Here is a 12053-nt window from a genome sequence, read left to right as displayed (position 1 = left end):
CACCTGGCATTTTTATTGTTTATTCTTTAAGTTAATGTTGTATCTATGATCATTAATATCTATTCTTCTTCTTCTTCCCGTGGAATCACCTCCAATCCGTCATTTACAAGAACCCGGCCAAGAACCCGGAATGCATTGAGACGAAACATAATTTATGAATGTTCAAAAATTACAGCTTTAATCTTTAAAACAAAAGTCCTCCATTAAGTTCAAAAGAAAATGCATACGTTTATATTAATGAGGATCAGATTGAACATTTGTTAAAATAAATAAAATCACCCGATGTCATTTGTTAAAATAAATATAATAACCCAATGTATCCTAACTCGGGGGCCACCCTGTATGTTTCAGTACGTTGGGAGGTGAGTGAAGGTGAAAAAAAGGGGGAAACCCCTATTATTATATTTTGGTACTGGCAAAGGAGGTCTAATGATGTAGATGCTCACCCCGAGCCCTCATTACTTTGAGCATTGTCTTTGAGCTGTACGCCTTTTGGCGTCCTCTGGTCGAGCACAAAAGAAAGCCATCCCTGGTGTGGACCAATCAGTTTCAAGGACAATGCATACATTATCATAGTGTGTTTTTTGCTTGCATTTTGACTGCAAGTATTGTGGTTAATGCAGACATGAATCCTTGTAAAAAGGTTTCAGTTTTGTTGCCAGAAAAAAAGGGGAAACCCCCTATTATTATAAGTGAAGGTGTGTTATGATTTTACACGTCGATCATATGGGCATAGACACTTCAATACGTTTCATTTCAATGTTGAATCTTTTGCCGTTATTTACCGCTCTTCAAAAAGCAACACGGACCGCATTTTAACGACATTAAATCACGAGGCAAAAACGTTCACATTTCTGCGCGTGAGGAAGGGCAGAGATCACCGCTGGCGAGTGACCCTGCTCAAGATGATGGGGGCGCGCGTTACTGTACCACACATGTTCAGGAAGGATGTTCAAGGATCATCGCATGAGGAATCCCCCAGGCACCGTCTGTACATGTCACAGATCTCTCCCCTCCACCCACTCCCAGCTCACCCATCCCTCCCCCATGTCTCCTACCTCTTACCCAGTCCCTCCCGACAACACTTCTTCAAGTCCTTGTCCTACTGATTATCTCTTCAGGCCATCCTCCTCCTAATCTCCTCCCTCATCCTCCCACTCTTTATCTCCCCACCATGTATCTCTTTCATTTTAACAGGTATTTCGCAATGCATTGATTAATTTATTTATTAATATATTGATTCATTATAATGCTCACGGTACATACGTAGAATAATGATTGTGAGTCCTGAAAATGACGTGAAAATTATCGGCGATTGTTACGTTTAGGCTAATGGGGTGAGCTCAGCTCTCCGGACGAGACAGAACAAAAACACGAAGCCGGGCAAAAAGCGAGACGAAAAATGTCGATTCTTGATGCAGGTTATAACAATTCATCTCGTCTCTGAATTGGGTATTAATTCCATGCCTTCTAACCATTTAAAATCCACTCTGTCCCACCTCCCACAACCCTCTTCCATCCTCTCGTCTCTTCCCTCCACTCCCTCCCTCGCCACGACTCTCTGGCTCCTTACCCCTCCTCCATCCTCCCACCCTTGAGTCCCCCCCCCATCACGTCCCTTTCCCGCACGTGATTTTAATTCACAGCTGTGCGCAGATCTAAAGCCAAGTGTGGCTGTTTTTTTGTGAGAGAACGCTCGTACAGCTCAAGGTGAGGGGTGTCTGGCGATCTCGCCGGGGTATTCCTCAGTGGCGGGACGGCGGCGGCCAGGCCGCCTGCACGGCTCTCTGTGCACGTCTCTCTCTGCAGGGCTCTCTGTGCAGGGCTCTCTGTGCAGGGCTCTGACTGCACGGCTCTCTCTTCAGGGCTCTCTCTGCAGGGCTCTGACTGCAGGGCTCTCTCTGCAGGGCTCTCTCTGCAGGGCTCTGACTGCAGGGCTCTGACTGCACGGCTCTCTCTGCAGGGCTCTGACTGCTGGGCTCTCTCTGCAGGGCTCTCTCTGCAGGGATCTCTCTGCAGGGCTCTGACTGCAGGGCTCTCTATGCAGGGCTCTGACTGCACGGCTCTCTCTGCAGGGCTCTGACTGCAGGGCTCTGACTGCACGGCTCTCTCTGCAGGGCTCTGACTGCAGGGCTCTCTGTGCAGGGCTCTCTCTGCAGGGCTCTGACTGCAGGGCTCTCTCTGCACGACTCTCTCTGCACGACTCTCTCTGCAGGGCTCTGACTGCAGGGCTCTGACTGCAGGGCTCTGACTGCAGGGCTCTCTCTGCAGGGCTCTGACTGCAGGGCTCTATCTGCAGGGCTCTGACTGCAGGGCTCTCTCTGCAGGGCTCTCTCTACACGGCTCTCTCTGTACAATCCCTTTCGGGCCCAGGGATCAGCAACATGCGGCTCCGGAGCCGCATGTGGCTCTTCACGGACCGCTTGGTCGTGACGTTATTTATCATTGTTATCATTCAGGATCGTCTTCTCGTATTCACGTGGCATTGTGGCTCTTTAAATATTGAGGGTTTTTTTTTTTTTACCGAGTTTGAAAAATAATTTCTACTTGTTATTTCGGTTTGCCGACCGCCTCGCTTTAGGCATTTGTGCGACGTGCTGTTGGGTTTACTGGCCATCCTTCTGGGCAGCCGGCTGCTTGTGAAGCTGATGAGTAAAAGTGTCTCCTGGTTCTTACGGGCGAGGAGCGGTGCTTTTCTCTAATGGAGGAAATTCCACGTTCCCGTGGAGTCGGGGGTGGGCGGGGCGGGTTGACGTCCCACTTCACTCATTTTCATCAATTCCAAAGGGATGCAAGGCTTCGTTGATGCCCGAACTGGCAACCAGTCTCTCGTCGTGAGGCGAGCACTTCCCTTGACAGGAATGGTGCCATGTGACCGCCTCTCTTGGTGGAAACAGCGCTGTTGGGTCGTGACTCGGAGGCTTGTTGGCTCACTGGCTGCCTGACTGGCTGGCCTACTGGCTGACAGTGGGAAGGTTGTCTGGCTTAGTGGCTGACTGGACGACTGAACGCCTTGTTGGGTGTGGCTGGTTGGGTGACTGACTATAGACGGTGATTTGGCTGGCTGGCAGCTCGCCACACATACTAAATTAAAATGAAATGGCCGAGTCATTCCATAAAGGGACATCCCTGTGGTCATGTAAAATCTTATTGCATTTAGAAATGTACAGTATATGTTTGTGTTTGTATGTATGTTGAACTTCTTTCACACTGTCCTAATCGGAGTTGCGAAGGTCTACAAGCAGACACCAACACACACGCACTCACTGAATGGCATCCTCACACATGTAGAACGACACGAACACACACAGGAGTATACAAAAAGGCAAATATCCCCCATATAGACGTAACAGACTGTTGGGGCAAGTGCTGTTAGCGAGCACCTATGAAGGGCAGCACGGCACGGGAGGAGGTGGGTGGCCAGCACCACGCCCGACCGCCTTCGTGATGATTGACACACCACACCGGGTACTCATTTGAGGCTGAGTCGACCTAGGAGAGGCCCAGGACCGATTCGGTGTTGACTGTGAGCGGGAATCGAAACCGGGCCGCCGGCTTCGTAGCGCAGCGCACCAACCGCTGCACCACCGCTCCCCACTATCAAGAGTCCATCCTAGGTTACATTCGTTTTTTATTTTTTTGTTGCAGGGTTCCTCCCCCCCCCCCCACCGGCAATCGCTCATCCCTCTCTCGCCTCCGTGCAAGGTGAACGTTGGAGCGCAGGCGGCACGCGACCTCATGACCACGGTCGTCCCCTCGCTGGAGAGCAGCGCGCCATCTTCGAGCTCTGCGCCAGCGCACCGCATGCCCGTGCACAGGTGAGGGCAGCTCGCGCCCGAAGCCTCTCTCTCTCGCAAGCGGGCGGACCGTCGCACTCGCTGCGGAGCCGGCCTGTCCCATTGTTTTCCTCCACCGATTTTCAATAGATTTTTTAGACCTAATGGATTTCAACAACAAGCAGCCGAAGTGTACGGATTATGTTCACTCTCACTGTGTTTACACGTCGGTGTACGCAGATTCAGAGTTTGACGACCCCTGTTGTGCAAAAAGTGCATCGGAAACGGAACCTCTCTTTTGACACTTGCGTTCCTGCCCTAGCGCCCTGACCTCGCGAACCCCCGACCTCCGCCCCTCTCGTCCCGTTTCCCGCAGGCCTCTCTCGCAGTCCCTGTTGAGCCTGCCGTCTGCCGGGCCCCAGAGTTCGGCGCTCCGTGCCCAATGCAGGCCGCACACGCTCAAGCTGGCCAGCAGCGAGGTGGACGTGTGCGGGGTCCGCGGCGGCCGGAGAGGGGACGGGTGCCGGGCCGGCGGGCCGCCCGGAGGTTACGCGCTGCGCAGGACTCGGGCGCGTGACCTCAGCTGCGAGCCCACGACCCCGACGAACCCCGACGGAGACTTCGACCTGAGCGCGGAACGCGGGGCTGAATGCGGCTTCCGGCGGCGGCCGCCCCCTCGTCAGAATGGCCTCGTCAACGGTGGCGCGCTCAACTCGCGTCCGTCGAGGGACGGCACGGCGACGACGGCCGCGGCGGTGGCGGCGCCGGAGGCGGGAGCGAGAGCGGCGAATGCACGAGGCCGCGCCGAGGTCATCCGCCAACGGATCGAGCGATGGGAGGGGCGGCAGGGGGATGCCGACTCGGGGAACGGAGGGGGCGCCGTGGGCCGAGGATTGGTCACTCCAAAGGAGCCAGCAGCACCGACAGGGCCAGAGAGGCAACAAACGAGGATGAAGAAGGAGGAGGAGGGTGTGAAACCAGGCGAGGTGCGCGAGCCTCTTGCTGGGCCACGATCGCCGGGCCGTGAGGCCGGCACAGCCGCCGGGGTGATCCAGCGGACACCACTTCCAGACAAAAGCCTCAGCGCCACAACCGGAGGAGGAGGAGAGGTGACGCTGCTGGACGAATGCGGTCGCTCCATGACTGGAGCAGCGGCCGCACGTGAGCGTGCGGGATCAGCTCAGAGCCCGGGCGCTCGGCGGGACTTTACCGGGAATGCTGACGGCGTGCGGACGCGGACGTGCGGAGGGTCTGATTCGTGCAAGCCTCTCGCGGAGGCGCTAACCAACAACAAGTGTCTCTTTATCAAAACCACGAACACGGACGCCTCCTTAAATAATAATGTCAGCGGCGGGGTTGGCCTCGTGCCCGGAGGCGAGAAAGTCGCCGCGGTGAGAGCGAGCACGGCGTGCGCTGGCCAACCCAAAGCGGGGCCCACGGAGGGCTGGTACTGCACGCCCGCCCACCCGCAGCCCAAGCCGGCAGCGGCAGCTCGTGTCCTGCCCGGCGCGCAGACCGAACGCCGCGGCGGACTGCAGGAAAGCGTCAATGGGAAATCGTCGGAGCGGAGAGAGCACGGGGGCTGTAGCGGCGAAGCCGTCGGCAGAGCAGCGGGGGGTGTCACTCGTACGGCGTCGGACAGGATAGCGGATTCGAGCGCGAACGCGCGTGCCGGCGACCGCGCGTCGAGCAGGTGCGGCGCGACGGGGGCGACCGCGAACAGCGAGGGGATGGGGAGCCCCACGATGCGGCCGGGCCGAGGGGCGAGCGACGTGGACGCGGGGCGCCGCGTGGCAGAGGGGCGCGGCGCAGGGAGCGAAAGTCCCCGAGCGATCGGGGCGACGGTCGGATGCGTGCCTCCGGGTGAGCTCGACGGCACTAGGAAGGAGGCGTCGCCCGCGGGTGAAGCGGCGCCGCGGAGCGGGGGCAAGCGAGGGGGCGTCGCCTCCGTTCTGTCCCGCGTGCGGACCCTGGAGCGCGCCGCGCAGGACTGCCCCAACCACGGCGTGCCCGAGCTGCCCGGCATCTTTTACGGCGCGAGGGAGGCGCGGCGCTCGCGTGCCGGGCTCGGGCCCCGCGGGCCGGGCACCTCCCGCGAGCGCCGGGGGTCCCCGGCGATGGCCGCCCGCCAGCGCCGCGACAGCCGCGGCTCCGAGCCGAGCGAGACGGACTACAGCACCGTCGGCAGCGTGTACAGCGCGCGCGGCGACGCGCCCTGGGACTCGGAGAACGTGTACGCCGACCCGGCGCTCTGCGACAGCCCCAGCCCGACGCCGTCGCCCGCGCGCACGCTCTCGCCCCCACCCGCGGACGCGCCGCCGAAGCCGCGGCGGACGTTCGAGTACCGGGCCGGTCCGTTCGAGGGCGGCGGCGGCGGGGGAGACGCGCAGCGCCCCCCGGCTCCGTCGCCCGCGCCGCCCTCCTCGCTGCTGCCGCCGCCATCTTCTCCGGCGCCGCCGCTGCCCAGCAGCCCCCCCCCGTGCTCTACGCAGCCGCCGCCGCCGCTTCCGCGCCCTGCCCAGGACTGCTCGCGATTGTAAGGGAGGAGAGAGAGCGTCGGTGGGCACGCACGCACGGTGACGTCACGGCGGCGCTCGTGCCAGGCCGGGTGCACTTTGAGGCCACGTGACGTGTCGAATGCACGCTGCTGACGGAAAGGTTACGGGACCGACCCAGGCGCTGTGGGTTGACTGACCGGGATGACTGGCAGATGCACGGCACGCGCACAATGACGTGCACGCACACACACACACGAGACCGTACGATGCAGAGGGCTGCGAGAAGGAGGTCAAGAGGCGCATTGCTCTAGCAAGCGGCGTTTTTGAAACCACTTTGGAAGAGATCGCTCACGGTTTACATTAAAGGGTATTTGATGCATGTGCGGATAAGGAGCTGCACTCTCACTAAGTAGTGCAAAGAGAAGTTGTTGGCGTTTGAGCATAGGTGCGTCAGATGGTTGCTAGGAATGCCTTGGCACGACAGCATAAGCCTGTGCAGAAGTGAGCATGGCAGGTAAGCGTTGTAGACATGATGAGGCGACGCATGTTGCGCTGGGCGGAAGGAGGCCTGGTTACCGAGCCACGTGCTTCTTGGGTGAAGGCCTGAGAGCAGATGGTGGCAGACCGTCGGTGCATATTGCGGAGGTTGCGGAAGGGTAGGAAGCGTTAACGGGGTGCGGGGGCGTCGACGGTTTTGCCGACACCTTGATCTCGAATGCGTTAAAGAGTACGTACTGTACGTATGCATTTTTAACTTCTTTCGCACCGTCCGTAGCCAACCGTACTAATCGGATGTGCTAATCGTAGAGAGTGTGGTGGCTGGGCAACATTACGACCGGCTGCCTTTGATTTTTGCAGCGTCAATGTTTGCACGCTGCGCCGTGGTACTCGGTTGAGTCAATGCATCGGAGGTCAAGGACAGGTTCAGATGTCACAACCCTTTGATGTTGTCCGTGGAGTGTGATCGACCCCAGGGATTTCAGTGCAATCCTGTACCCGTCGCGCCACTGGCTACACGTACACACACGCAGAGGCAAACGCCCACGGCACCAGAGTTGCACGTATTGATCTAGAGCCTTCGGTAGTCCGCTGGTGGATGAAAAGCCTCCTCATCCTGTGTCGGCCATGGGAGTTGTTTGACCACTCTGGTCAGCGTGTCGGTGAAGGCAGTCTGGAGGTGGGCCAGGAGCATTTCAGATATCATTCGCCACTTGTCGTTAGCTGTCGCCGGGAATCAAAGTCGGGTCAAGGGACTCAGAGCGCAGTGCCCAACAAAGCGCTGCACCCGTGAAATGATGTACCGAGGACGAATGATGTGGAAACAGCTGTCGGCAAGTTCCTGTTAAATCCCATTGAGCCCATTCAGCAAGCGCTCGCTGCCAGCATGTTGCGCCGTGTCTTGAGGATGCGCACGTAACACTGCCACCCACCCCTTGCTGGCGCTTGCTGCACGGAGGCGCGTGGCTCACTACGTGTTGGCCTTCTTTCCCTGCGTCCCTCTGTCTGTGCGTGCATGTGAACGTCTGTGTGTGAGTGTGCGGGTAGAGTACTGCAGCGGTTAGAGCGCTGTGCTACGAACCCGGCGAATCGATTTCGATTCCCCGCTCGTGCCCTACGCTAGATCCACTCAGCCTTAAATAAGTGCCTGGTGCATCAGCACTGAGGAGACAAAGGCACGGCGCTGGCCACCCACCACCCCCCTCGCGTTCCATGCTCGGCCTTCACAGGTTCTTCTAGCTAACATCAGTTGCTCCGACAGTCCGTTAAGGCATCACGGTTGGGGGAATCTTGGTCTTTGTGTGTGTGCAGGTCCTCCCCGGAGCCGAGTACGGTGCCATCGCGACCCCGTGTGCCACTGCAGGAGCTGCCCTTGCCTCCGTTCCAGCCGCACAGCCCCGAGTTCGGTCTCGCCCTCTCCCATGAAAACATCTACGAGGACATCATAGGTGCGGCAGGCCGGCGAGGGGGCACAGGGCCGCGCACTTTTAAATCTCAATTGAAAACTCATTTCTTGAGAACTGCTTTAGTTTTTAGTTTTTTGTCCTTTCCCCCGTACCTCCGATTAGCACGGTTGGCTATGCACGGTGCGAAAGAAGTTCAACATACATACATACCAGGCTGATTTAGAGAGCCAAGCATTCGCGATTCGTCTGTTCTAAATGTCGATCAGCTGGGCATCGATTGCGCAAGCTGTTGTAGTGGCGGGTGATCGATATTGAGCGAAATAGCTGCAGCAGACAAGGAGTTTCCTCCATTCGTTCATCCTCACAAAGAATAAAAGTTTTTCTTACCTCCTAATTTTTGCTATGGGCTCTCTCTCCTCATTTGCGTGGGCTATCTCTCTTGCATACTTTAGTTTCCTCCCGCTTACGGGAGAATTCGGCCAATCGCCCCAGAATGCGGGAACCTTCTTAAGGGGATATCGGGTGCTCGGCAAGGATATAGAAACCGCTGCGCTGTCTGCGATTCGCAGAGCATTTGCGCTAACAACTGGACTTATCACCCCTCCCCCCGCCTCTGTGCGGTTACCGTGGGCTCTAACCCTCACCGACGCACCTGTCCAGAACCGTGCTCGCGCGAGAATCCGTACGAGGACATCGCCGACGGGGAGTGGGCGTCGAGCCTGGAGGACTCCTCCTCGCTCTGCCTGCGCAGCGCCCCCGGGAAGTCCCGCAGCGCCACCCTCTCCGAACCCAGGGTGCGAACCTCCCCCCCACCACCCCCCCCACCACCCCCCCCCACCACCCCTCCCCACCAACCCCCTCCCCCGTGCCACCGCGCCGCCACGACGTCACAACCGCGCCGTCGCCACGCTTCACAATGCAATACGACGTCAAGTTTGGCAATACGACCATTACTGCGTCGACTTTGCGACTTGCGCGACTTTAATGTTCGTCCGATGGGTTTTGTTTTTCGTGCTCTGCTCGACTTCCGGTGTGAATCGCTTGTGAGTTTCATCAACTGCCACGCACTCGACATAAGCCTGCCGCAAGTGCTCTAATAATCGCGACGCTGCGATAACGCTTTAATGCGATCGAGCTGTCGGTTCCACAATGCTCAATTGAGTCGTTAAAAGAGCTACGAAATTGACGACGCCATCGCCACCAGAGCCACGACCGTGGTCAGCGCAAACAAGAGCCCAGCTCAGAGCAGCCTCCTGGAAGTGCAGAATTCATCTGATTACCTGTTGATTTCTGCACATGAGGAGGGACTCAGAAGCGCTAGAACATCGACGCTACGACGATGACGCTAATAATCATGGCATCCCCGCCAATAGTGCGCCCACATCGGCGAGACCGAGAGGATTTCCACGGTACGTTCCTGTTGACAACGGCGACGACATCCCGACTGACGTTTGGCGCCCTGTGGATAAATGTCCCCGCCGCCCCCGCAGCTGCCGCCCTGGGGTGGAGGCGGCCGCCGAGGGGTCGGGCCGGGCACTCGCGGGGGTGGCCGCACCTCCTCGCTGCGCGCCCCCCGGCCGGGACGCGCGGGGGCGGCCGCCCGGGGCTCCCCCTCGTCGCTCCTCTTCGCCGGCGGCGGCCTCGACGAGGAGTGGGGCGCCGGCGCCGTGCCCGCCAGGGCCCCCAAGGTGACGCACACGCACACACCGCGGGCGGCCGTGATCGTCAGAACGCTTTCGCGCCGTGCGTAGCCGGCCGTGCCTGTCGGAGGCGGCGATGTGACAGCGGCGGCCTCGCAAGCCGTCGACGACTGCTGCTGTGATACCCGGTGTGCCACGCACGTGTGCTGATGTTGATGATGCTGCTGTAGTAAGCCTTTGTCATTTGTTAATATAAATATAATAACACCCCGTGTCTTGGCTTTCGGGCCACCCTGTGTGTTTCACTACGTTAGGAGGTGAGTGAAGGTGTCATGCTTTAACATTTAGAATGCACGTATGTTGAACTTCTTTCGCACCGTACGTTGCGAACCGTTCTAATCGGAGGTGTGCAGGAAGGACAACAAACTACAACAAAAAGCAGTTCTAAAGAAAAGAGTTTTCAATCTTAACCTCATTCACGTCGCAGCGACCACCAGCCTGGGCACCAATGGATTCGCAACAAAACGCATTTCATTCAACTTGCTTTTGCATCTGATTTGTGTGAATTCCGGCTCTTGATAATGAGGCAAAGTATCGGTTTGACTCTCGCGTCACAAACGATCTCATAGCAGGGTGCGTGGGACAGGCCACTTCAAGAATTTTGCAGAGGTCCCGTGACACGTCTCTTCTGTCCACAAGTGTGGGGGGTGTGTGCATGCACACAGAAGTTAGCACTACACTATGAACCCGCTCAGGGCCAACACTGGTGACGATTATCTGAACCGCTTCAGGGCCTCACCTAGGTCGACTCAGCCTCAAATGAGTACCCGGTGCGTTGTGTATGAAAGCATCAGCACTGGGGGAGACAAAGGCGGGTCCGACCGGGCGTGGTGTTGGCCACCTCATCTGCCGTGCCAGCCTTCATAGGTGCTCGTCAACAGCACCTGCCCCAGCAGTCTGTTAGTCTCTACGGGGGATAGTTGCCTTTGTTCACGTGTGTGTGTGCGTGTCCGTGTGCTGACACGCGTGTCACTTCACAGTCCGTGCAGAAGATTAACAGCATCTTCACTGCGCGGTGCGGCTGGAAGCGCTGGAAAAAGACGTCGGTGTCGAGCCCAGAGTCACTCAAAGGTCAGGGCGCTCGGGTCCCGTGGCCTTTGCCTCGGGTCACACCGCCGGTGCGTTTGTCCTCGCTCGAGCGACGGTGAGGTAAGCCGCTCCTCGCACTGCTCGTGAACTCGTGGTCCGCCGCTGACTCACGGAGAACGCCGGACTGGAGACCAGCCGCGTTTACGGGCGACGTCCGATGGAACGGTGCGGTTGAGCGGTCGGGTTGCCGCGGTGGAATTTCGCGCGGCACGATTGCTGAAGCGGTATCGGTCTGTCGCGACAAGACGATCTTCGTGATATACATTTTCCCTTAACGCTGTGCTAATGTTTCACATTCTCTATTGCATAAACCTTTTTTGCTTTGCCGTGTGCGCGTGCGTGACGGTGGATAATTACGTTGCGTTCACTTGTGTGTGTGTGTGCGCGGGCAGATGAGAACAGCGACAGTGAGAGTGACTCTGACGAGCAGCTGACAGGTGAGACAACAACTTCCTCACCACCTCCTGTCTTGAGCTCTTCTCTTCCTGCTGCTCTCAATCGCTGTGAGGTACGTGGCTCCAGCCGCCTTTCCCTTCGCCCTCCCCGCTCACGCGCTCCCTGCCCTTCGTGGACCACGTCCACGTGCTTCCCTACCTCTCCCTCGTTTCTCTCCTCCGCTCTCTCTCTCTCTCAATCCCACTCGCTCACCCGATGCCTCCTCTTCCTCTCTTACCCACTCGCCCGTTCCCGCGTCGCTCCGCGCTCACCCCGTCCTTCTCTCCGCGTACGTCTGCATCTCCGTCTCACCGCCACCCCTCCCCCCCACCCCCGTGCGTCGTTCCTAGAGCACCGGCTGCGCCTGGTGCACGTGGCGGCGGCGCTGCGTCGCGCCAGGAGCGGGCGCACGCTGGAGCTGGAGCAGCTCGATCCGCACAACCGCCGCCTCTTCGAGCACTTCGTGGTGGTGTCGCTCCGCGAGCGGCCCGCGGGGGCCGTGGGGCCGGGGCCGCCCGGCACCTTCACGCCGCAGCTCACCTACCAGTTCCCCAAGGTGAGCGCGTGGGAGGTTGCGTGGGAGGTTGCGTGCGTGCGAGCCCCACCAGACGCTTGAGCTGCGTTCCGCACCTCCGATTAGCACGGTTGGCT

General features: G+C 58.5%; 1 protein-coding gene across 1 annotated transcript in view; it reads left to right on the top strand.

The window, feature by feature from the left end:
• Positions 1–12053, top strand: part of LOC133347492 (DENN domain-containing protein 2B-like) — a 45535-nt gene that overhangs the window by 23207 nt on the left and 10275 nt on the right. The window contains exons 2-9 of the mRNA XM_061559787.1: positions 3706–3818; positions 4153–6312; positions 8084–8220; positions 8839–8972; positions 9669–9866; positions 10859–10949; positions 11360–11404; positions 11753–11958. Coding sequence (XP_061415771.1) covers positions 3739–3818; positions 4153–6312; positions 8084–8220; positions 8839–8972; positions 9669–9866; positions 10859–10949; positions 11360–11404; positions 11753–11958 — 3051 coding nt within the window. The 5' untranslated portion in view covers positions 3706–3738. The remainder of the gene's footprint in view (positions 1–3705; positions 3819–4152; positions 6313–8083; positions 8221–8838; positions 8973–9668; positions 9867–10858; positions 10950–11359; positions 11405–11752; positions 11959–12053) is intronic.

This window comes from Lethenteron reissneri, chromosome 26 (genome assembly GCF_015708825.2).
Source record: "Lethenteron reissneri isolate LAM-NWPU_2019-01 chromosome 26, ASM1570882v1, whole genome shotgun sequence".
Taxonomy (NCBI): Eukaryota; Metazoa; Chordata; class Hyperoartia; order Petromyzontiformes; family Petromyzontidae; genus Lethenteron; species Lethenteron reissneri.
This window is presented reverse-complemented; position numbering and strand designations above follow the sequence as displayed.